Source organism: Orbicella franksi, chromosome 9, assembly GCF_964199315.1.
Source record: "Orbicella franksi chromosome 9, jaOrbFran1.1, whole genome shotgun sequence".
In the NCBI taxonomy this organism is placed as follows: Eukaryota; Metazoa; Cnidaria; class Anthozoa; order Scleractinia; family Merulinidae; genus Orbicella; species Orbicella franksi.
The window spans coordinates 1,258,944-1,285,532 of record NC_138153.1 but is presented as its reverse complement, the minus strand read 5'-3'; the positions used below and the strand labels follow the sequence as shown (position 1 = coordinate 1,285,532).

The following is a 26,589-nucleotide window of genomic DNA, read 5'->3' as shown; positions in this document are numbered from 1 at the left end:
ATAGCCAGTCTTTTGTTTTCCAAACTTTCCCAGCCAAGTTCATCCAACAAAATACTTGAGCGAGTTTCGTAATTTTAAAAGGTGAGAATTCTGGCAGCCCTATTTTGCAGTTTTTGAATTTTATCTGATAGCCTCTTGCCGATATTGCCGCATGCAGTGCTACAGCAATTGAAATAAGGCATAACAAGTGCATTATACATGTTCATTCTAGTATCAAATGGTACAGTAGTGCTTACACGCTTTAAGATTGCAAGACCAGCGAAAATTTTCTTTGAGGTAGATTCGTCAATGTGAACTCCAAGAGTTTTATGTTTGGCAACCCCGTCTAGTGGTGTATTATGGACTTTAACTGTAAAATCATTATGTATTTGGGATGACTTGAATTTACTCCCTATGAGCATGTACTTAGTTTTCTTGACATTTAGAGTTAATTTGTTTGCTGTCAGCCATGACTGGATTAAATCCATATCATAATTCATTCCGTGTTCAAGGATATATGGGTCTTCCGCAGATGAGGTAAGAGTCGTATCATCTGCATACATTCTGGGTTTTGAAAACAAATTACATGAGGGAAGATCATGTATGTAAACAGCAGAGGTCCTAAGATTGAGCCCTGTGGAATAACACATATCACATTACAGAAATCAGATTGAGCTCTGTCAATAAGGGTTTGGTGCTTTCGGTCAGATAAGTAGGACCGAAACCATTCGAAACCTTGAAACTTGCCCTAAACGTACTTTATGAAAGGTTTTTGTTGATGGTCTTATCGATAATGATGAAAATGGAGCTTCTCAAAACCATACCCAATTAAAGACTTGAGTGCAAAATCCAAACCCTATTTATGACCAAAATAGCCAAAATCGATACCATCTTTAAACATCATACCCCTTGGGGTCGCACATTCCTAAACCCTAAACCCATAAGGGAGTATCCACCCAGAACCGGATGGAGGGTGGGTACGGACGATACTGGCACAAGTTAACCCTAGGCCTTACGCAGACTTGTTATTGAATGTCTGTAAAATGACAAGATGACAACGTGTTTTATTCAAGTTGATGAATAAAACACGTTGCTCCTGATGAGTGACCGTTTGGGCTTGAAATGTTCGGTACACAATTCATTAATAGCAACAAACTTCAGGAAACTAACAAACTAACTGTTGAATATTCAAAGCAAATATTACATGAAAACGGCAGGATACGAATGTTATCTTCGAGTGCCGATGCAGGGACGGCGAAGCTGGGGAGGCTAGGGGGCTTTGCCCCCCTCACCAACTTTCAAGCAAAAAAAATACATTAAATAATAATTAAAAACCCATAAAGAGTACAAAAAAAAAAAAAAGAAAGAAACTAAGAGTTCGCTTGTAAGGAGCCCCTCCCCCCCAATTCAAATTACGCTCCGTCATCCTTACGATGAAGTTAAATTTTAGGTATGAGAACAAATAAAGTTGTTGTTGTTGTTGATAAGAACGAGCGAGACATGCCATCAGTAACGTCTTGTTTACAAATGGATATTGACGAAACATCCGAATCTGAGACATTCCAGCTGTCACGGCTTTCATCTAAAAAAGTTGAAAATAAATCAATATGAGCTTTGAACTGGCACACGGAAGAAAATTTAGTGGTGAACAGTAAAGACAATAGAGTGTTTATGTCTCGGAACTATCGGTCTGATAGTTGCCCCTTTGAAATTTGCTGTTCTTAATACTAGCATATTGTTTTAAGAACATCAAATTCCCGCGGAGCAACCATCCGCCGATAGTTCCTCGACAGAAACACTCTATTGTTTAATAATGGTAATAGGACTGAGTAGAGTCCAATTCAGTCTGTAATCATACGAGTGAATTGTTAATCACGAGTATGATTACAGACTGAATTGGACGACACGATGTCCTGTTACCAATTAATCAAAACTATGACAAAATTCGAGAAACGAACCATCGATTGATAGCTGAACGATTAAAACGTCGTTATGAATGCTGAAAAACACAGTTCACTCAACAAAGTGCACCGCAACAGCGCGCGCAAAATGACGCGTTCTGTCCAATTACAAGCATGACGCGTATACACTGTCTAATTAATGCTCAAATCGGGCTGCTGATAGGCAATCACGTTCGATAATTTTGTTATAGTTTTGATTAAAATTGAAATTTCGAGCTTATATAAAAATTGTTTAATAGAAACACGATTTTTAACCAATCAGCGCGCGTACTTTCATAGGACTGTTTTCTAAAATAATATAATCACGTTTTAGTGTAACACAAAGGTATAGTATATGGCAACCTACTTTTTTTTAAAGAAAAATGATAAAACAGTAAGCTTAAATGAAGTTCAGCCGCTTAAATAAAGTTCAGCCCCTTGAGCCCACTTGCGTGGTGGTTTTTCCGCCTGACTTGTTTGGATAGGCCGTTCTGATAGCTGTCGCGTCTGTGTGAGGGAAGGAAACTGATTAATTAAGTCGATTTTGTATTCATCAAATCGAACAGAGGAATTCAAAACAACCACAAAAAAGAATTAAAACTCCAACCAGTTAAAAGCTATGACAAACGACAGCAAATTCGTTCCTTTCAGGCAGTTATAACTCTTCAAGTTCAGCTAAGTTCACGACCACGTGAAACTACTCCTTTTGACGTCGTCGACGTAGAGACGACGACGAAATTCTCAGGTCGCGCTTGCGCACTGACGTTCGTCTTACCTCCGGCCGTCGTCGTGGTTGTTTAAGCTCCCTGTTAAGCAAACTACGACGACGACGGCGGCAACGAGAACGCAACCAAACTTAAGGTTTTACGAGTAAAACGATGGCTGTGCACGTCCGTAATAAATCTTTATGCATTTCTATGCTGTCCTCCGCAAAACAACGTGAAATGACCAAGTTCTGCGCAGCCTGGGGAACGCGAACGACGGCGGCTAATCCATGTTTAGCCCGAGTACGTGTTTGGAGCCACTGGCGTACTCAAAAGATCTAGACAGCTGCGAAATTTCAAGGTAATATACATACATTATGTAAATTATTCATTTTTCAACTAGGCGTCGTGCTCGGCGTAGCCGTCGTCGTTGGCTCCCCTCTAAAGGTGAGGGTCGTTTGTATGTGAATGTGAGTGAGTGTAAGTGTGTATATAGTAGAGTGGAGCTATACCACTTTAAAATCTCTATTTGGCAAGGGGAAGGATTTGAGGATTTGTAACAGACAGAGAAGAATAAATGTTTCATGAACACTTGCATTTACAGCATTTAATTCCAGTAAATAAGCGACTGAAGTTCAATATTTACAAAATAACATGGCTTAAACTCTTGAAATGAACGAGTATTTATATGCCTCCGAGATCTGAAAAAAAAACAAACTACTCTACCGTCTAAGATATTCTGTACTGTACATTCCGTCACAGATTAACTGTAATAATTAACAAAATTTTAGGTTTCTTTTTCCCTCCCTGTGTCTCATCCTACTTTAAATCTGTACATATTAAGAGACATACACTCTTATTCTCGAGCTACACTAACAACTCTCAACAACCACTCCTCGCAGATTTTGCTGAAAACTGGAATGTCATCGCTTTAGGGTCCAATCTCTTTCTAGACCTTGTTACAAGTATACACGTGTGTACAGGTAGGTGGCTTGTACTTAAATAAATAGTAGTTTTGTTGTCATTATTCAAAAGCCGAGCAATTCTATCTTCGTTAAGCCACGGTGAGAGATCTAATTTTAATTTAACCTAGTGCACATAAGCAAAAACAAAAACGTTTGCTCATTCGTTAGCGTTCCGCTCATGTGAAAGGTGACGTTCCATCATGGCCTTAGTCGTTCAAAAAATATCATTTGCTGGATTTGCCTTAATAAACGAAAATATGGTGGATAGTTATGGACTAACCATAATGACAAGAGCAACGTTCCAGTCACAAGAACACTTTCAATCCGCCATATTGCCACACCAAGGTCACTTCAGAGCGGCCTCGTACATTGTTCAAAGTGAAGATAATTGAAACTCTCGTAGCTAGTAAGGTAATACAAAATACATGCCAGATTTGAACAGAATCTCTCAGATGCTGCGACTGGCCACAACTCCAATCTTGGACTAAGGCTTGTATTCTACAATATTTACGACTTGAAATTTTGATCAAAATGATTTGATCCTTTAAATCAACCTTTGTCTCCAGCGCTAACCAAGAATGTTCAGGAAGCTCTTTCACTCAACGAAGGCGCTCTCTTGGCAGGACGACTGTGTTCCCGTTATCTGCTGACATACTTCTTTGAGCCTGTCAAGACAAACTTTCCGTCTCTCCTTGTGGTCACAGAGACGCTCTGGGTAATCTACACCGATAATGCAGTTACTTGCCTTCTGCAAAGCTATGGGTGCCAGCCACGGTTCATGGATGTACTTCGTGGGCATAGTCTTGAGCTCTGGTACATATCTCCTGAAAGATCAATGTTAAACAACGTGTTATAAATAAACTAACGTGAGAATGCAGTATCCTATAGGTGATATCTATAGTTTCTGAAAGTTAAAATCACGAGAGGGAACTGGATCATCACGCTTTGAACTGATCTTTTCATGTAATAAATATTTGTTAAAGATCACGCATAGGAATCGATCGCAATTTGTTTAATTGTTTTAATGTAAATCTACTAGTCGTTCAAGGCTGTATTTAAGTCGAAAACTCAAGGGCCTTCAATGTCCAATCTTTCTGCTTAACTTTTAGCGCGAAAGTTCGCGCCACGGTCTGCTAAACTTCAAATGTTTGATGACCAATCATGCCACGTTTGACACCCAATTAGAGCTTTACATCACGTGTTCACGCTTAGGCCACTTAAAACTAATTACATAACAAATATTTCAGAAACTGTAAAATAGTACATGTTAACAAAGTTCGATTCTTAAGCTTCAGCATATTAAGCACAATTCTAGACTCAGATATTACAAACTTATCAAGTTACATCAACATGCACATTATAATCGTTATGTATGTTTCTTAAGTGCCTAAATTCGACAGAACATCACTCTAAAAACACCACCACACACAGTCATTAACTACAATAAGCCTTTATAGGGGCAGTTGTTTACATTCAAATGTTTACAATAGAATTTACCGAATAAAATTTCCGGATGGGTCAAGTTTCTTGCCAACATTAACCGGACAGTACCATGGAATTTGTCCATGAAAGAATGCACTGCAAGACACCCACAGCCAGTTACCAGCATTCAGGCTCCACTCTGAATCCAACTGTAGCTCCTCAAACAACTGAAACAGATTTTAGTTAACAGTTAAAAGAACTCATTTTACAGACCTATCATATGCAGAAAGTGAGTACTATGTTATCCTGTACTCACCTTTGAAACAAATGCAAAATATCTTTCTCTTACATAAATAACACTCTTCGTATTTAGTTATCAATCCGTTTGAAGAAACATCATGGTACTGCCGCGCCGCATGACAGACCCTGCCGTGCTAAGTAGTTGTGCCGAATTTAATCCATCCTGCCGAACTGAGTGGTTGTAAACGTCGTTCTACTGTCGCAATCAAGTCGAATTCAATTCTTAAATTTAGTTCGGTATGGCAGTAGCACGACGATTGGAATACTCAGGCTGTACGCCTAAGAACCATAGAAGGTTAACATCCACTGGAACACTGCAAGCATGTACAAGATGCAAGGAGATTCACTAACAGTCCAACTGAATGGCTCTTCCTGTGCAACTTTGCAGAACAATGTTTCCATTTCACATGACACTTTGCTCAAGGGTCTTGCAACTTGAATGTACACAAGTCGCCAAGTTCCATCCTCAGTGTGTTGATGAGTTCAACTCATTACTACTTCTAGCATTGTGTCAACAAACAGTGTACCGACTCAAATAGAACTTGGCAACTTACCCAAGCAAGTAACATTTGCCTGTAATATGCCATCAACAAACTGGGATAAACAAGACTCTCTCACCTTGAAACCCTCTTCCCAGCTGATCCAAAGACATCCCCTGGTCAAGAAACATCCAATTGCTTGGCGAGCCACATGGTGAATCCAGCCTTCAGTATGCAATTGCCGCACTATTGCATCAATCCAAGGGAAGCCTGTCAAGCCCTAAATTAGAGAAAAGTTGTAGAAACCTTTCAGACTCAAGAACAAAGACCAATAATATTAAATACATCTACTTGATAATTATATTGACGGTAATCATGACATCTACGTCATAGCACTTGCTGATTACCGTGAAGCACATTTCGTATCAGACATATAAGAAGTTTAAGACAATATATACCAAACACAAGACCCTGTTTTACTGTGTTTCCAAATGCCAAGAGAGTTGAAGAATACAACACACAGCACAGTATTTTTGAAAAATGTTGGGATGTTTGGTTTGAGAAGATACAAATATATCAAACACTACAAATATTGTTTCCAGACGTTTTCAAACATCAAAAGTTTGTCTCACTAACTCTGCTTTCTTCCTGACGTTTAGAAATGTGATGAACCACCTTCTAATGTTTGACGCAATGCTTTACATCAAGACAATATCTCTTTAAAATACACGTATATTATTAATATACACATAGGAACTATGATATTGACTTCCAAATGAACAGTTGAAAGTAAGCTGGTGCAGAAGTTACCACTGCACTGTACTTAGGCTACTATATGGTCTTGTCAGACAGGTTCAGTTACATGTACAGGGTGCTGTTAGTAGCTGCATACCTTTTTCCATGCCTCAAGGGCCTTCTCATTATTCTCCCATGTAATGTTCAGAGAAAGAGGATTGTCAACTGCTTTGTCCATGTTGGGATTCTGACTGGCAAGGGTAAAAAAAAATTCTCTCCAAACCAACTGCCTGTAGAGCGACAGTGGTGGGGGCTGGCACTTAACCTGAAAAAACAAAACGACAGACGGTAAATCCCATACAAAACATGTATTACTCACTTTAATTAACATCACCTCCCTCTACAATATCTGTGGCAAAAAAAAACTGCTTTTTAAACTTTCTAAAGATCACTTCCACCAATGTGAATAATTATGCATTTGTTGCCTGTATTATAGACACTGCATTTACTCTGTATCACAATTATTCGCTAGATGTTCCCAGATCGTGTATGTTTTTTATTTGTATGCCACCATTGAGCCACAATTACTAAAAGCAACCTAACAGCACATACTTAAGCTCTTCAATAGTACTCTTTCTTTTAGGTAGTTAGCATGATTGTTTTAAATTTTTGGCACTTGGGAACAGCAAATTTCAGACTTACTTTCATATATGCTTTGGTTAATCGCATGTGGAAAAGCCTTGGAGACAGGCAACCAAATCGAAGGTAAGGACTCAGCTGCGTCCTTGATGGCTGCAATGCATCTAGTCCTTCTACTGATTTCTTCAAATTCCCTATGAGGACCTTGATAATAGTAGCAAAGAGATAAACAAGTTATCACAGTTGCTTAGACAGTTTAGTCCACATTTGAGTATTAAATACCAGAAAACCTGTCCTCTGATCTGAAGAACAATCAGGTTCTTTAACAATTTTGTAGTAAATACCGGTACATATACATCACTATCAGCACAACATCAAATGTGATACTGTCACAACGAGCCGTAACTGGTTTAACTATTCCCTTTTTCATTCCCAGTCTAGTTCAGCAACATGGCATTCAGCCCTTTTCCCAATATTTTCTTTTTCTAAAATAAATGAATCAATTTCCCAGAAGCCAATCAATTCTCAGACTTTTCCTCTAACTGTGGAATGGAACAGGAAGCATCAAAGAATATGGCCGCAAGAGTTACCAATAAAAGGCTACATGTAGGTCTCAAGCAATACTGTGATGAAACAAATAGTTCTCAGGAACCAGTAAAACTCCTTGCAATTCCCATGAATTAATGTCAATATTGAAGCCTCACCTTTTCCTCAAGTTCAGTCAATCTTTTGATAGCCTCCCGCTCTCCACCAACCCACATTTCACCTGAAGTGACGTCACTCTCTTGAAAACCAAGCTCATTAAGGTGTGGAACACCAAATTTTGAGTTGTAATCACTGGACACTGGGCAAATGCATCCCTTGAACATTTCCTTGTTGACTGCATCTACAGGCTTTTCTGGAGGACCCATTTGCCTAACAACATTTTCAAATGTTTTAATCACCAAAGGTGCCTCCCCACCATTACTCTCAATAATTTTTTCTGGGTCATACAAAGTATGTGATGGTTTGGAAATCACTTCCACTCCATGTTCTTCTCCAAGGACTGCAACAGCCACATCTCTCCGTTGCCCAAATGGCTCAGTTTCGCATTCAAATGTCAGCTTGGAAACATTCCATTCTTGAAAAAGTTTCGGCAAAACATATGTTGGCTGTCCACGAATAACATGAAGCCTCGAGCCACACTCACGAAGACTCTTGTCAAGATCAGTTAAGCAGTCCAAGAGAAATTTCCAGCGATTAGCAGAAACATTGGCCGCTCTTGCACTCACTGGGTCAATGATGTAGACAGCATGAAATGTTCTACAGTTTACTAGTGCCTCACATAGAGAAGGATTGTCATGAAGCCTTAAATCCTTTCTGAACCAATGCATGGCATTGTGGCCCAGTCCCACATTAGAAGAAACTGCAAACAGAAGATGAGTGATGGTGAGTTTATTTAGTCTGTGCACAGCAGTAGTGGAAGTGAAATGTGTGCATACATGGACAACCCTTACAAAACTCACCCTTGCTCACAAGATTTTGATAAACTCCTCTCAGCCTATGAACACAATCTTGTCGTGCTTCCTGATGATTGATGACAGGCTGTGGATAATCAGCACCCACAATACAGTTGGCTGTCTTTTGTACTTCCAGTGGTGCTCTCCATGGTTCATATATAAATTCAGATGGAAAATCTTTCAACTCAGGGACATATTTCCTGGGAAAGAGAGAAAATAAAAGTTTGGATACTTGTTCGAGATAGACAAAAACATAAGTATATAATGCAAACTAAACAAACAAACAAAAAAAAAAAACTGAGTATCAAGGTTCAGCTACTGCACTGATCAGTTCTCAACATGCCACAAAATTAGAACTTGACCTCAACCAACAAAAGCTGCCTGTTTCCCTTCCAGTATGGTCAACAGTGCTGGTCAAAGGTATTTACCCGTTGGCACACAGCAACCCTTGTCCTTACTGAAGGGTTCTGCTATAGAGGAATTCCATAAAACAAAACAAGCACTACAATGCAACTCTACCACAGTGGAGCTCATAAACTCAGATCAAGCAGGGAACAGTGAGATCAAAGTTGAGTGAAGACACCACTGGTCAAGCAACTGAAAAGTGCCAGGTTGGATGAATGGTGCCAATTAAAAGCACTTCCGTTGGTTACTGAAAATTTTTTACAAATACAGATAAAAAATATACTGTTACAGTGTATTTACTGAAACCAGGCCAACCAGACAATGAAAATCAATCAGATGGCAGAACTGAAACAATAGATTCCAACATTTTAAAATCCAGTCAATCAAATGCCTGGTACAGAACAAAGAAATCTCAACTTGCTCGAAGTGTTGCTTACGTGTCGAGCCCAAACTGTTAGTACTTTTGCGTGCTTGAATTGAATTATAGGCTGCACTTTCCATGGGGTAGTTGGTTGGTTTAGAAATCCTTTTAATGCCGCGCAAACAATCATGCCCTTGTGACATCAAATATTCTCACCAAGGTGCAAAGAATGAAAAAACATTTGCTACTGTTGTTAATGCACATGAAACCAAAAGCAACAATAGCCTATTCAAACTCTAACATGTCTCACCATTAACAGTGGCATCCCTCACCCTGACAAACTTAGGTAAAAACCTGGGTAAAATTTTGGCACGCCACATATATTGTGGCGATGGCCATCAATCTGCAAATCGACCCATGCAAATGGGGCCTTGTGGGTAACTACTTTTGACCAGTACTGAATATCATTTATTGGCATGTGTTTACCTCACAAAGTTGCCTTGTGGGTCTAAATGTTCTCCTAAGCCAACTGGACACATCCACTGAGGATGCTTTGCAAAAAATGCACTGCAAGACAACCACATCCAGTTTCCAGCATTGATACACCACTCTGCATCCAGCAAGAACTTCTCGAATATCTGAAACAGACATCAACTTCAATGTAACATCTACAACATGACATGAACAATGAATTTAGCCATCATTTTACTTGCACAATTAATTAAGCTATTTCCCAGAAAGGCTGACTTATTTCCTTTGAACACACATATCCTTGCTATGATAATTGACGGGCTTTGTGCAAAAAGGGCGTATGTGACATTTTGGGCCAATTTTTATTTTTTGCAGGATCGGGCTAAGTTTTGGCAGACTGACTTGTTTTGACATGAAAAGCATCGTCACGTAATTGTTTTTGTTGATTTGCGCTTTGTTTTCGAGAAATAACGTATGCAAAAAAAACTCAGTTTTCCGAGCGGCATCTTTTGGAGCGAATCCTTCCAAGGTGGATTTTGACATGGCGCAAACTTAAACAGTTACTTTCAGCAGCTTCAACAGCACAGTTTTTTTTAAATAAATGTTTTGATATTTGAAAGAAGCAGAGAAATAGACCGGAAAAAAAAATTGACCGACCTTGTATCGAACTGGTGTCACGACAAAACGAACTCGCATCTGGCCAGTTCAGCGCCTTATTCGCCTGCGCTAACTAAGCATCAGTAAGAGAATTGCGTAATTATATGAATAATAAAACTAGCGGCAAATACCATGCTTCGGTGACTTCATCATTTAGCAAAACAAAGGTTTCTTTTGTTTTTCGCTCAACAAAAAGATCTCCATAAGATACCCTTAGAAAACTGAGTTTTTTTGCATACGTTATTTCTCGAAAACAAAGCGCAAATCAACAAAAACAATTATGCAACAATGCTTTTCATGTCAAAACAAGTCAGTCTGCCAAAAAATAGCTCGATCCTGCAAAAAATAAAAATCAGCCCAAAACGTCACATACGCCCTTTTTTGCACGAAACCCTTCAACTGGAATAGCTCAGACTGTAAATTTCTTACACTCTTCAGTATCACAAAACCACAATTCAGGGCATGCAGCAACCCTTACTCCAAATGTCATATTTTCCCTCCAAACCGGTTTAATTCTGTAATCCTTTCTGCTTGTCGTGGGGTAATGCTGCTTTCTGGTTACTAAAATGCATGTTTGCTGATTACAAAGTATGGGAGACAGAATATCAGGTCTTATTGTTTACCACAGCATCTCTTGCAGCAAGAAACCTGGGAAAAACCTGCCACACAGCCTCATTGCTGGGCTGAGAAAAGGGCATCAATATGTGTTATAAACCATCCTGACCACCACACCACTGGCAAATGGGTAACAACTTTTTAGTATTCCTATAAATCTAGAGGTGTTCACTAACATTTACCCCTGTAAGCCAGTTATAAACTCTCTGAAGATATCAAGGGGCAAGACTGAATGACTTCACACATACTTTGAATCCTTCTTCCCAGCATATCCAGAGAGCTCCTCTGGTCAGGAAACATCCAACGGCTTGTCGAGCGAGATGGTGAATCCATCCTTCTGAAACCAGCTGACGCATGATGGCATCTATCCATGGGAAACCAGTCTTGCCCTAAACAAATTGTACTACTGAAATCACAACCATCACAGGCACCAACCTCCATGAATAAACACAGCCACACATATGCTGAAACAAAGCTAAGTTTTACAATTTTCACAAACTTTGTAATGTTTTCAAGGTACATGTAATGAAAGTTTTTATCTTTATCACATAAAAGATGATTTCTAGTCCACACTGAAAATGTCAGCTAATTGATTAGAAACTTTTCATTTACTGCAGCCTAAGTTTTATATCAACTCTTACCTGTTTAAATCGCTCCAGTTGATCAGCGTGTTCTTCCCATGGAAATTGTAAACAAAGGGAGTTGTTTCTCATCTTGTCAAAGTTAGGGTGTCTGCTAGCCACAACGAAAAAGAACTCTCGCCACAGGAGTGGCTGGTGAACTGACAAAGGGGCAGATTTGCCATGCGCCTACAAAACAATCACAGACCCATAAAAATGCATTTAAAAATAAATTAGAAACAGACAACAGTACAAGCAACAAGGATTCCAGTATTACTTGACTTGCCCGATTTTACAGCAATGTTGCACTATCTCTATGTTGTAGCATCACTGTTTAGCATTACTGGTGTATAACAGCTGAGCACAGTTACAACATTTGAAGTGTTGTTCATGCTTCTCACAAAGGCCGATATTCAATTGGAAATATTTTGAAATGATATTGGAATAGTTTTCAATGCACAAAAAAGGGATGAAAGCATTCTGTGTTCAAACATGCATATGTTGAAAGCCTTGGAAAAAAAAATACAATGGTACAATGCTACAGTATTATCCTTAAAAAGCCTTGATTTTGGTAAGCTGATTAATACTTTCCCACAAAAAAAAAAAGCCTTCAGGTGTAACAATAGCAAAAGGTTTCACCCTTTGTCAAACTACACAAAGGGTGCATCTAAAATTTTACTTGCTCGTATTATGTGCACTTTCCCTAAAAAAACTTGTTACTTTATACATAACACGCTAGTTCTCGACTGTCGGTCAACAAACGGCCGACAGTCAGCTGACAAACAGCCGGCAGGTTGTTTTGGGAGCTGTTCTTCACAATTACTGAGTTCACAGCATGTAGGGTGTACATGTGCAAGTCTGAAATCTGCCTTTTGCATTTCAAAAGTTTGCAAATTGACACCATTATAGCATGATTTTATGCTTTCAATGTGAAGATCTCTCAAAGATCCTTTTGGTGTCCAAATTTGAAATAAATTGGCCAAATATTAAGGTTATTATAACATTTTGTGCCATATGGCACTATCAGTACTTGAAGGGTTATAGCAGAACTTCTCAAGTTTAAGTCTTAGCACACATTGCAATGTCAAACCCGCATTTTATACCAAAACTCACCTCCTTGTAAACCTGGTTCATTCTGTGAAAGAGGTATTTCACTGACAGACATCCAAATCGCAAATAAGGACTTAACTTTGAAGACTTAGGAAACGGTGAATTTGTCTCTTGTTGAGCACCGTATGCAACAGGTTCTACAACCTGTAATAGAAAAGTACCTACATGTAAGACAAGAACTGATGATATTTTACACGTACTATGTTTCTTAGTTCTCAAGAAGCTAAATGCGATCCAAGGAGAGTACAACATGGCACCTGACGGGGTGCAGAAAAAATATCCAAAAAACCGGATATTTTAGGAGAAATGCGGAAAGATGTGTCAATTTACATGTATGTGCAAAACACAATAGATTATGCAGAAAGTTCATCAGTTAACAACATCAATAACAAACCCTTTCCTGTGTAATGAACAACAGTGAAACGAAAAGCACTTCAGAGACTTAGCCACAATTTAAGCTCTTTAACAAAATAAACTTACTAAACATCATACCCGCCAAATTTGACAATTTATACTTGATCTGTTTTTGAGTTTTTTTTTTTTGTAAAAAAAATACCTCTTAGACGGCGCATCGGGTATGTTATAAATAAAGTGCCTTTATTGTTCAAAAGATAAATTACATATCTTATGTTACATTTAAAAATAACAATGTTAATGGGCTACAATCTGTCTCTAAATAAGATAGATATTTACATGGAAACAAGTACAACAATTGAATACAAAAAGTACACTATTTACAAAGCTACATTGTACTTAAAAACTATCCTATTAAAGAATGTATTCTCTAAACGGTCCGAGTGAATGGCGGGCATTGCGGAAGATTTATTCCTTATGGACGGGTCAATGGATGAGTGAGAGATGTATGTATGTTGCACCAATCAGATTGGATCTACTATAAACAGCCAATCGAATTTGTTGTAAAGGTAAGTGGTATATGACAAGATTTGATCCGGACACAGTTAAGAACAGCCATATTTATTCTTCTATAAAAGAGGAGGAAGTCTCCATATATTGGGCTTACTTCGACATTTTCTGTGGGTTAGGTTGACGATTTTAGCTACGAACGAGATGAGCCTCCAGGTTTGAAACAGTTCGTGAGTTAGTAATATGCAAATACAACGAGATATTTTTATTCTTAGTTACAAAGGTAACTTGATACTTTTGTTTTTCACAAGGAGTAAATTCAATTAGAGGTCACGAATCGTCGCTTCTAGTTCTTACGACATGGTTTAGAGGAGACGAGACTATTTAGATTTGAAAAAGTTCTAACCACAATAGTCAGTACAGGTGATGATTGTTTTGTTCGTGTTGCATGCAAATATAATGAGATATTTTCATTTTTTAGTTACAAAGGGTAATTTGACACTCTTGTTTTCCACAAGGAATTAAATTCAATTACAGCTGACGAATCGTCACCACTCTTTCCCACAAGATGTTTGCTATCTTTAGTTACAAATGGTAACTTAACACTTTTGTTTTCTATATGGGAGTAAATTCAATTAGAGCTGATAAGTTATCGGCTATTGTTCCCAGGATATTAAACAAAATAAACGGCACGCAATGCATGCAGAAGCGATGATGTTTAAAAATTGTTCCTAGAAAATTGGAACATGAGCAGACAAACTGATTCCTAAACTTTTGGGTTAGAAATTTTAGGGGTTTACGTTTAGGGTAGTCCATTGGTGGTTCATTCCAGTAGTTCATGTACCAGGTCCATCTTGTTAGTCCATGTACTAGGGGTCAGCAAAATGTACCAACCCAAATAAAAAGCACTCCGCTGAAAAGTTCCTCTCTCTGAAATCAACACCTTATTATCTTTTAAGATATTTGGCAAAGCTAATTACCTCACCGGAAATTAATTTGTTGTTTTAACCATATACTTGTCCAAGAGAAAATAATTTTCTCTTGACTTGTCATATCGCGTGTGCGACCCCCTTGTCTATCTAAAATTGTATGTATCGAAGATATGTTATTATGAGTTTGCCCGTGAGCACAAATTTATCCGACTCTGTATAAACCAAAATCCACCCCCAAATCTTTGTTTAAAAGCTGAAATTAACAGCACTCCACTGATCCTACAACCAGCAAAGGAAAGCCGCAAAGTACAAGTTTCTCTCTCGGAAATCGACACTTTATTATCTTTAAAGATACTTGGCAGCGCTAATTACCTCACAGAAAATTAATTTATTGCGAACTGTATACTTGTCATCAATGAACATCGTATTGTCTTTACCCTGACAAAACGATTATGGATTGTTTAATCACAACCACTCTTTCGTTGACAGAAAACATAAAACAGCACATTTCCAAAACTTCATAAAAAACTGAAAACTGCAAATGAATCGTACCCTGACTTCATTATCACTACTGTAAACTGTATATTTCAGTGCTCATACAATGCTCATTCAATTCACTTCAACACTGGCAAAAGTACAACTGCACTACCAATCCGAAAATTTTATGTAGACCCTTCAGCTATCGCGTGTGTGACTTGCTTGTCTATCTAAATTTGTATGTACGGACGATATGTTCTTATTACGAGTTTGCCAGTGAGCGCAAATTTATCCAACACTGTTTAAACCAAAATCAACCCCCAAATCTTCATTTAAAAGCTGAAATTAAAAGCACTCCACTGATCCTACAAACAACTGCACAGGAAACCCACAAAGGAATGTTACTCTCTCTGAAATTGACACCTTGTTATCTTTAAAAATATTTGGCAACACTAATTACCTCACCAGAAATTAATTTGTTGTTTTAACTGTATCCTTGTCATATCGATTAAAAACAGTCTGCTGATCCTACAAACGGCAAAGGAAAGCTGCAAAGCCTTCACCTATCACCTGTGCGACTTACTTGTCTATCTAAACTTGCATGTATGGAGGATATGTTCTTACTATGAGTTTGCTGTGAACGCAAGTTTATCCGATACTGTTTAAACCAAAATCCACCCCTAAATCTTCTTCAATTAAAAGCACTCCGCTGAACCTACAAACGGCAAAGGAAAGCAGCAAAAGAACTCCCAGAGTGCATTTTGCTTTCACAGGGGGATAAAAAGTGCATGAGATAAGTGCACGGACATAAGCGCGACAAACTACGCGAAATCACTATCCAAAGGAATGCATGCCTGCCAGCATCAAGCGATTACGTCATTGCTTAAAAAAGCTTTCATTTATGGATGTTTCTTACGTCTCTGCAGTAGCAGTTTATTTTTATTTGATGGGCATTTTATGACATTCTTCTCAGTCCGATATTTTTAAAGGTACTGCGTGGCACCAAGTTAAAGTGAAATTTAATTAAATCAGACTTTCAATGTGTCAGAGAGGTTTTTTCCCCCTATCTTTCTATTTTCGGTGTAGTAGTGTTGTTGTGTTGTGTTGTGTAAAAAGGGTAAACTTGCGACTCGTATAAAACGCGAAAAGGTCTCTTAACTTGAGTATTTTTTAGCAAAAATTCCTCTTGGGGGTTGGAAGGGCTCTGTGATCAGTGAGTGAAGGGGTTATGCATATGCACGTGTCACACCAATCACAGTGTGGATTTTATCAAAGAATGAATCAAAGGAAAAAAATAAGATGGTATCTACATTAATCTGGAGACGTATCAGATTACTGTAGCTTGTTCAGTCAAACATTTTATGGCTTACTGTTTAGCTATCTTACCATTACCGATGTAACATTGCAAGTTCATCATAAATTCCCAGTTTCATTCTTGCTGTACAACGCAACCAAAAGAACTTGTCAAATTAACCAAATCATTACTGTAAACAGCTCCATAAATGCTCCTATCTCCAAGACTTCACAAAAAAAAAATTGTGTCACCTGATAAATGGAAACATTAACTAGTACACACCTTCTTCTCCAAAAGTGCAAGCCTTTTAAGAGCCTCTTTCTCTCCACCAACCCAATCCTCCTGTTCATGCTCTTCCTCATCCAACTCAAGGGCATCGTACTGCGGTACTCCATAAATCTGATCATGATTATCTTTAACAGGAGTCTTACAATTTTCAAACATATCCTGGTCAACATCAGGGGCACAGCTGGCTGGAGTGCCAAGCTTGTTTATGAGGCACTCAAATTGTTTAAATGTAACTGGGACATTTCCATGATTCAACTCAATAACCCTATAATGAGAATTAAAGATTTGAGTCATTTATTTTTAAGAAAGCCCTAAGTAAGATTTAACAAAGGCTCTCCTAAGGCAGCTTATGATATTTGAAACAGACAAACCCATATCATACATATGACAAGGGGGATAAAAAAGATCTAGATGAAACCCAAGCAGACATTTTGTTCACAATGGTTAAGCAAATGTTGCCCCTCTCAAGAAATACCCTGATCAGCAGAATTACCAACCAAAAAAGGTAATGAACCATTGAGTGACTGACTGACCAGGCGGGTGAATTGTATCTTCCCCAACTAACTGCTAAAACTCCCTCTTCAAGTTTCCACAGTTTATTTCTTAAAGAGAAACTAAATAAATGTTGCAAAAGTTCTATCAAGTAATAAGTGAAAAAGAAACAGATGAATTGAACCACAATTGTCTTTATTTAACACCATGCTGTCCAGCCCATGCTTTGCAAACTGCATGTAGCTGCAGATAAACAATCTGTTTCGGAATAGTTGTAAACCTGTCAACCCTCACATTATGTTTTTTTGGCAATAAATAGCTTGCTGAGACTAATTAATTTTCAGCAATAGACTCTGGAACTGTACAAACAGCAAAAGATCAATGCTTGGCAGTTATTCATTAGACAAATATTTTCAATTTGATGAGTACGTAACCAACCCACGTCAGTGCAGTGTTGCCAATTATAGTTTTCAGCCAATCACAGCACAGCATATATTGCCGACAGTCTCTCATGAACAGTTTGAACAGAGGTAAGGCTTATTTAACCAGTGTTTTAAATTCATTCCTCCCAGGTTGTGGATAGTGGCTAATCAAGTGATTCTGTGGTTGCAAGCAGAGGTTTGCTCTTGCCTTTCATGATCAGCAGGCAGAAAGAAAAGGGAATCTCTGTCTCGCAGAATATGAAGGTTGCAATAAGTTACTTGACCTAAACATCTTTATTACAAAGAGCAGTCCCTCTTTTTTTAAGTGGAAAGAGCAATTGATGAAAGGAGCAGCATTTTCTAGAATTTCTTAAAAAGAGGACAACTTCGCAAAGTTAACGCAAATATCCAAAGAGTTCTCATAGTTGAGTTTTTCTCTCTGATTTTACGCACGGAATGTCTGGAATTTTTTGGTTGAATGGTTCGTATTTCAGAAATTCAACAATTCCTTGACTTTATGAAAGAGTTTCCTAGGAAATTCTCCTTACATTAGCCCCACTCCAAAAGTTCTTTAAGTTTGAGTCGAGCTAAAAGCCCTCCAAAAAACCACTTTTCACGTTTACGGAAAGTCGGATCCTAGCAAGCTTATACCGTTCCGATGACGGTTCAACAATGACCGGAAACCGAATATTTTTAACCCTATCCGCCATCTCATTCGGTTAGCTAGCTCATTTTGGGAAATCTCTTAATTTTATTGAGGTCATCCTAGCCAGTTCCTTCGGACAAATAGTAAGTAACCTCATACTAAGCCTATGTCGAACCAATAACTCAAGGCCTGACCATGAGAAGTTAAGCTTGTGTAAGGTGTATGCAACCGCCGGAACAACAGACAACTAAAATTACCCGAGCACTGCCATCATTAAATTAATAAAAAACACTAGCCATCAAGGTGAAAAATATGCTTCAAAAATCAAATTAGGCTGAATGTAAGACTATAAGCAGAAACGGTTTAGACAAAAAGATTTTAAGCTTAACTACCCACTTACTCGTCAATGTCGTAAAGAGTGTGCGATGAGGATACCAGAACTTCAACTCCTTGTGATTCAAGCAAACGTTTCACCGAGTCGTCTCGTCTTTGAGGGAAAGGTTCACCATCGTATTCATATGTTACCCTTGTAATATCCCACTGCTTAATTAATTTCGGAAAGACATCAATCGGTTGTCCCCGCACGATGAATAGACGGGAGTTGAATCTTCGCAGACTACTGTCCAAGTCAAGTAAGCAATCCAAAAGAAATCGCCACTTGTTTCTCGATATATTTATCTCGTTTAAAGAGTCAACGTCGAGAAAAAACACTGCTCTAAAAGTAGAACTTCCATGTATTGCCTGGCGAAGCGACGGATTGTCGTGCAACCTAAGGCCCTTCCTGAACCAGTGAAGTGAGTTCACGTTTGCATCCATGTTTTCTACCTCGGACTGAAAGGAAGCTGTAACATGCTAAGTCACAAAGTTAGTCGCATCCAAAGTAATACCCGTAGTATACGATCACGGCCATGACCTCGATTTACGTTCCACACCAAACTAGAACCTCAGAACCATAGCACTTGCTTTAGGGTACGACAAGCGGAGTCGCGTTTCTTGTTGAATAACATCTATCTGTATGGCCGGACACGTGAAATCCCAGACGGTTCTTTCCAACACAGTCTGTGATTGGTCATCAGCGTTTATTCAATAGATAACCATTTCTGATTGGATAAACATCCTCAACCGTGTGGAACGTGTACTCGACTGTACTCGTGAGCTCACACACGAGTCATGAACCTAAACCTGGTGCTACCCGGCGCTAGGGAGCGGGGGGGTACTCCCTTACAAAGGCTACATAGGTATGTGCGGCCCCAAAGGGGATGGTTTTTCAGTCATTTTGCTCATAAATTGGGTATTTGGTCTTAAATAGGGTATGGTTTTGGTACTCTATTCTTGAATTGGGTATGTTGTTGAAGAACCCATAAACTGCAAGGGACCGCATACGATAAACGCTGAAGAAGCTACTTTTTCATCGTTCTTGATAAGACCATAAACAAAAGCTTTAAAGCCCTTGAAAAATTATGTTTAGGGCAACTGTGTCAGCCGCAACGGTCATAAACAGGGTATCAAATTTTTGGTCGGGTCATAAATAGGGTAGGGAAAATCGCAGATTTTGGTCATAAATAGGGTAAGGGTTTTGGGAAGCTGGCCGCACACTTAGATGGAATGGGCAAATACTCAATCGAAGAACTTTATCCATTATTCAGTGTGAAGCAGCCCTACATAATTAACTAGAAGTTACTTGCAGGCACTAGGCTGGCGTGGAAGCAAGTGTCGAACTTTATGCAGACTTAATAAATTTTAAAAATTGATGGCTGTCCGCACTGTTGATGATTTGCTTTGTTATAAGAAATGATGACAAATACATAAAAATGGATGGACATATTCATAAGTAAATAATCTAACTAATAAATAATAAAATGACTTGTCAGATAAGGAAAGTGGCAGGGGTGTTTTACTGGTAGCCTGCACGTAGCTTAACTGACGGCTTCAACCAAGCTTGAAGTAAACTGCTCTCATTTCTAAGTGGCCTTCGCAGGACGCAGAGACAAAATATTTTCGACTGTTTCGTAATTGTCACCTTGCTATATAGGTGTTATTACATTAGAACATACAGAGTAGTACATAAGGATGGAAAAGAGCCAGGTATCGCACTTAAATGAGCCAATCACTTTGGCCGAGCAAAGCTGTGTACATTGTCACGTGTAACACAAGACAAAACGTTATGTAAGCTACAAGTATGAACAAAGCACGTTGGACGATTTTGAGCGTGAGCTAGGTGTTTTAACTTTTGCAGAGCAGGGGGGCAAGGGGTGCCTGGAATGGTTAACTTGGTAATTAACATGCCTTACAAAGAGAAACTAAAATTGTAAAAATAGTTCGAGATGGCGTGGGTTCGAGAAAGCTGAAAGTAAATGACTGAAAAGGAATATCCAAGGGAAAATGAGTTGAGTTCGAGATGTCGGGGAATTTGAGATAGCGGCTGAGTTCAAAAGGGATTTGTGTGTCGAAAATTTAATTTGCTTTTTTATACTTTTACAAGTAAACCGCACGGTACAACTCCATGATTTAGAATAAAGTTATGTTTATTTGTAACGTCACACGACCATGAACAATCACGCAGCAAGCTTCTGTTAAAAGGAATAATATGTTATTGACCATGCATGTAAGGGCAGGAAGAGAACACCTGAGGACGAAGTTCAAGATTAAAGTGCAATGATCAAGAAAAACCTAAATTGTAGCTTTCCAGCCATGTTCAAGATTACGTCATAATTAACAACTATTGGACAAAATTGAGCAAAATAACGTGATTTGTCAGTGGTAAGCAGATCAATTATTTGTCGAAGCCGAAGGCTGACGTAAAGAATTGATCTGATCGCCACCTGCTTAAAAACCGCCAAGCTACGCAGGCTAGCGGTAAACGAGTTCAGTAATGTAATACTGTCGTTACAATTACGCATGAGCAGAATATTATCTGCAGCAAACACATTCAGACGGTACTACCTTTATTTATAGGCAGTTATTTGCAGGTCATGTGGTGAGACCAACTTTGTCAATGAAGTTCGAAATAAACGGGGTTGATCCGGGGGGTTGATTTTAGGCCAAAATGAAACAGAAATCGGTTCAAAATAGTGGGGAGTTCGAAATGACTGAGTTTGTAATAGCCAATAGTATTAAAGTGGCTGCAGTAATCAAAGATTATGAGAGTGTGTTCGACGCCTTCGCTTTTTTTGTTTGAATGATGCGTTGCGTGAGAGCGCCTCCCACCTGATACCTATAACCTACCGTAAACTTCCAAAAGTAACGATCCCCCGAAAGTAATGTCAAAAAATTGTGACCGCAACTAAATCCCACAGGTAGCGACCCTCCGAAAATAGCGAGCCGACCCCAACCTCCACGAAAATAGTATCTATATTTTTCCAATCAATATTCAAGTGAAACTTAGGTACCGTAACTTGATTGAAGGCAATCTACAACGAGGGAAGATATCGTTTATGCCACGAAGCGTTGTGAAATGTCAATTCGTGCTTTACCAGTTAATGTTGCGCAGCGTTAAAACAAAACCCGTAGAATTTTCTTCAAGTAACAGGAACGTCAGGGTACTGTAGGAAACTTTGATTCAAATATCATTTTTAACTGAAGCATATTAGAAGGAACGTTTCATTACATTTAAATTGAAAACTCGACCAATGCACTTAGATAGCAGTGCGTCATGAAGAAGAAACGGTTTACCGTATCTGACAGCGGCTTCCCTGCCGACCACTGACAATACAATCTTGGCATCAAGAGCCCACCCATACAGCAGTAAAAATGAGCTCATTTGTACCAACTTAATATAACGTTTTTTGCTCCCCGGAAGTAACGAGCTGCTAATTCCGAAAATAACGAGGGTCGCTTCTTTCCAAAGTTTACGGTATATGGACATGTGCCGCTGTGAGGGGTATGGTTTTAGGCAGTTAAGTCTGGGATAGGGTGTAGAAATCAGACAGTTTTGGTCTAAAATATGGTATAATTTACCGGGAAAGTGGAACAAGGTTCTTTACTCGGGATTCTTGTGACTTTGTAAGATATTGGTTTAGTGAGCAAATGTAGGACTACAAAAGTGATAAAGTTTCTACAGTCTAGGATAGGGTAGGGGTTTTGGTGCCTAGTCTCCTAGTATAGCCGGAATAGGATTGCAAAATCAAGCAATTACACTCAGTTTATATCAGGCGGCAAAGTAGCTTCAATGTGTTATAGATATGAATGCAAACGTGAACTCACTTCACTGGTTTCTCTAAGCATTTCAGGATCTTTTCTTTTCGGGTATGCCGCTGGAACTCTGAAACCCGTTTAGTGTGGAACGTAAATCGAGGTCATGGCCGTAATCGTATACTAGACGATGTCTTCTAGACCGTAAAGAAAGCTGCAACATGTCAAGTCACAGAGTTGTCGCATCCAAAGCAACACCCATTCTATAAAACACAGCTCTGAAAGTACAACTTCCATCGAATTGCCCGGAGAAGCGACGAATTTTCGTGCAATGGTTCTAGGGTTACACGTCTTCCTCCTCCTCCTCTTTCTCCTCTTTTTTCTCTTCTCCTCCTGTACTCTTCCTCCCTTTTCAACAGCACTAGTTCCGTATACTCGCGAGTTAGAACTAAACTAGAAGTAATAAAAGATTACGAGAGTGCGTTCGACGCCTTCTCTTTAACAGTGTAATGATTTCATATTTCTCCAACGTGGTGTGGCCGGCTTCACAAGTTTTAAGGTATAACTATGCCCTTCAAACGTCATGCTTAACATTTTCAGATTCCCTGGCCGTGAGGTGCACTTTTTTACATACAGTATTCTAAGCTGGAAGCAAGAATATTTAACAACTATTGGACGAGATTGAGCAAAATATCGTTATTCTTGTCAGTGGGGACAATTATTTGCCAAAGCCGAGAGCCGAGTTATATAGTTAATCTGCGAGACATTAGGACCGCGTTAGGACTGCCGCTTACAACTGCGTTTCCCTTCAAGTCGAGCGAAACAAAAAAGAAAAAAACGAGGGCAAATCCAATGAAATGGGTTTGAGTTCGAAATAACAGGGGAATTCGAAATAACCGAATTCGAAATAGGCGGGTCCAACCACATTTTACTTGAGCGCATGCGTACTGAAAGTAAAATTCGGCCTTTCCCTTTCCTTTTTGCGCAGCCATTTTATTCCCGCTACTCTCTACTTTAAACGTCCTCTCTCTCAGTTGGAAAATTCCCACTATTTGTTGTCCGCTGCTTGAAGGAGGAGAGGAGATGGAGAAGAGTAGATGAAAGAGGAGGAAGAGGAGGAGAAGAGAAGAAAGTGGAGGAAGAGGAGTATGAGGTTGGAAGAGGAAGAATAAAAGGAAGGAAAAGAGGAGGAGGAGGTGTAACCCTTAGATGAAAATGTGGGATCGAAGCCTATCTATGACGCATTGAAGTAAGCAAGGTGTCTCAGTTTGCGCTACTTTGAAGCCTGATTAAAATGAGTGTAATAGCGTTTAGTCGGAGGAAAGAGGGATCCAGAAATGCCTGGAGGACGTATACATTCCAAACCAACTAAGGATCTGACAGATAGCTTCACATATATACACGTCATGCAGTGTCTGCGAATTAACGAGCCGTGTTACATACGTTGGCTACAGCTCAGTGCATCACTCGACATGCAATTTGTTCTCTCTCAGCATGAATTCAACTCCATTGTCAACTGCAAAATTAATATTTTCGTGAGTTAACCCTCTCCAGCAACACGTCTGCTCCGAAAAATGCTAGGTAATGAGGAGTTTGAAAAACAATTTAATGATTTTCCCTCTAAATTGTGAATCAATGGCGTAAAAAGGTGATATCTATTTTCATAAGATAACGCAGAAATTAGAAATGCAAAAAATCTGACGACGAATTAACATATTTTGTTAAAGTTTTGTTTCGCGCCGTTGGAGATCAAAAGTGTGACGTAGCTAAGCGGATGGAAATGCTGTATTTTGTTTTTGTAATCATTTGTTAACGTCGCCAGACCGTTTCGCAGAAATATTTTGATTAATGAAGAGAACGCGAGGCTTTGTTAATCATTAACTTTTGATCAAGGTCTAAGTTCTCGAGAAAACTTAAAGGTTTACAACCACGCACTCGAAATGGACGTAATCCAAGTTGTGCTGCTTTGGCTGAGCGCGTGTGTAATTCTACTTGGTGTTTGTGGCAATCTGCTTGTACTTCTTGGCGCCTACAAAGAGAGGTCACTCAGAAAAGTGCCTTACATGTTCGTTTTGAATTTGTGCGTTTGTCATCTTATCGCGTTACTTGTACCATACATGGTGTTTGTGATGGCTTTAAGCAAAGGAGAGTTTAAACATAGTTTCGTAGTTTGCAAATGCCAGGCTTACATGGCGTATACGCTAACCATGGAGATCATGGTAACAATGGTCCTTATCAGCATCAATCGCTATATTAGGGTTGTACAACCCGTGAAATATCCATTTATTTTTACTGAGAGAAGCACTGTGTTCCTAATTATAACCTCCTGGTTGGTCTCCGCACTGGGAAACATCTTCCCATTAATCGGGTATGGGAGATACGGGTTAAACAACTCCGTGGACTACATGTGTGCGTTACGAGTATCTGAAAGCGTTATTCAGATAACTGTCGGTGGAGCATGTATTATCATTGCGGTTATCATTATAATAACGTGCTACGTTCGAGTTTTCTGCACTATTAAAGCTCTTAACCGGAGAGTTCGCTCATTAAACCGAAGAACACTAAACGATGACCGAAGCAGATTCGGCGTCGTTCCTCGGGAATCGAGAGGTGAGGAAATTCAGATTGCTATAACTTTATTTCTTCTGGTTGTCATTTTTGGGATCTGCTGGAGTCCAACTGTAGTTTCAGTTGTTATCAACGCCATAACTGGACAGCCAACCTCGCACCTTGCGGGCGTGATTCGTGTGAACGCGCTTGTTTTAGAGACGGTGGCGGATCCAGTTGTCTACGCCATAAGGAATAAAATGTTCCGACAAGTATTAAGGAAGACATTGACATGTAAGAAACACTCGTGAAATTAACTTTGAGACTCAAGCATCCAAAAGTCACCTGTTTGACATTCGTTTTCTGTTAGATTGTTAGGCTGGTAGAACTCAGATCATAGTTCAGATGTGTTTAACAAGTTATGCAGTAGGTGAGAGCGTCCGCCTTGCGATCAAACTCCCGCGAACGAGCACAACGAATTTGTCGAACTGGCCAAAAGGTCGCTTAAATACCAGAGGTAGCTACATACTAAACACCGGGAACACAGATTCACCATGATCAAAATGCAAGGGTAGAGTGCTCTCGACCGCGTTCAAGAGATACGCTATTGTCGCTTAAGTCATGATTTCACCAGGAGAAATCTACGACTTTACAAGTGCAGTCAATTAAAAGAGAATAATCAGAGTACAATCCTATTTAAAATCAGTTGTTACTCATCTCAATTGTGAACAAATTAAACATTTTATTTTCCCTGGGCTCGATATTCGCCAGCTTGCTCGAGTTCAGTCCACGTTCCTCCCCAAGAAGAAGGGGAGGTGCGCTGGGTCCTTTAAGAACAGCGGCTGATAATCGAGCCTTTATTTTCCCTCGCTTACATGTTTATTGTGATAAATGTACAAAAAAAAATTGCAAATGAAAATAAAAATGTTCTTAATTAACGAGTGATGCATGTTAGTAATAAGGCTCATCTTCAATGGTTTTGAATGATTTGCTAAACACATTTATGCTACTGAACAGTGAAACCTGTATAAAGCGGACACCCTTGGGACCCTTACTAGTGTCCGCCTAATGCAGGGTGTCCGCTCTAAACAGGTTCAAATAAATTTAACAAATAAAGAAGCCTAAGCCGTGTATTACACTGTGATAAAACACGACGGGCATTTGAGAACACCGGGAAAATGTAGAAAACACGAGCCGCAGGCGAGTGTTTTCTACATTCCTCGCGTGTTCTCAAATGTCCGAAGTGTTTTATCATAGTGCAACACACCGCTCATTTGCTCTATGATATAGAGGCAATGTCGCGAAAAACAATAAAACATACTTTTTCTACGTTTTATACTCTGATAAAACATGGGGTTTTGATTAATGGTCCTATCTATATTATAATGTGCAATAACAGTTAATTATTAACCCCTTTGCAACACAGTGTAAGATCAAAGACAGTTATTAGCACAATGATGTCCAGTCAGTCAATGCATCAATCTGGAGTAATCTACTTAGCTTTAAAATGACATCGCTGAACAACGTTAAAGGAGTCTGAGCTGAGCTTTTAGAAGTAAAAAGCCCTTAAAGTTTCCACTCATTGCACGTTTTGT

At 39.2% G+C, this 26,589-nt stretch overlaps 2 protein-coding genes across 2 annotated transcripts; one reads left to right on the top strand and one right to left on the bottom strand.

Annotated features, from left to right (window-relative positions):
* Nucleotides 1-3,203: 3,203 nt before the first annotated feature.
* On the bottom strand, nucleotides 3,204-19,329 carry LOC145497109 (uncharacterized). The gene is made up of 13 exons (XM_081476905.1): nucleotides 18,717-19,329; nucleotides 16,751-17,021; nucleotides 12,905-13,045; nucleotides 11,813-11,980; nucleotides 11,420-11,560; nucleotides 9,915-10,066; nucleotides 8,669-8,862; nucleotides 7,868-8,568; nucleotides 7,227-7,367; nucleotides 6,682-6,849; nucleotides 5,929-6,069; nucleotides 5,086-5,237; nucleotides 3,204-4,412 (listed from the first exon to the last, which is right to left on the bottom strand). The coding sequence occupies exons 1-13, from the start codon at nucleotides 19,130-19,132 to the stop codon at nucleotides 4,184-4,186; spliced, it is 3,015 nt and encodes a 1,004-aa protein (XP_081333031.1). The 5' UTR covers nucleotides 19,133-19,329; the 3' UTR covers nucleotides 3,204-4,183.
* A 4,915-nt stretch (nucleotides 19,330-24,244) lies between these two features.
* On the top strand, nucleotides 24,245-26,038 carry LOC145498334 (melatonin receptor type 1A-like). Its single transcript, XM_081478250.1, has one exon. It carries the CDS (start codon nucleotides 24,388-24,390, stop codon nucleotides 25,303-25,305), a length of 918 nt encoding a protein of 305 aa, XP_081334376.1. The 5' UTR covers nucleotides 24,245-24,387; the 3' UTR covers nucleotides 25,306-26,038.
* The last annotated feature ends 551 nt before the right edge of the window (nucleotides 26,039-26,589 follow it).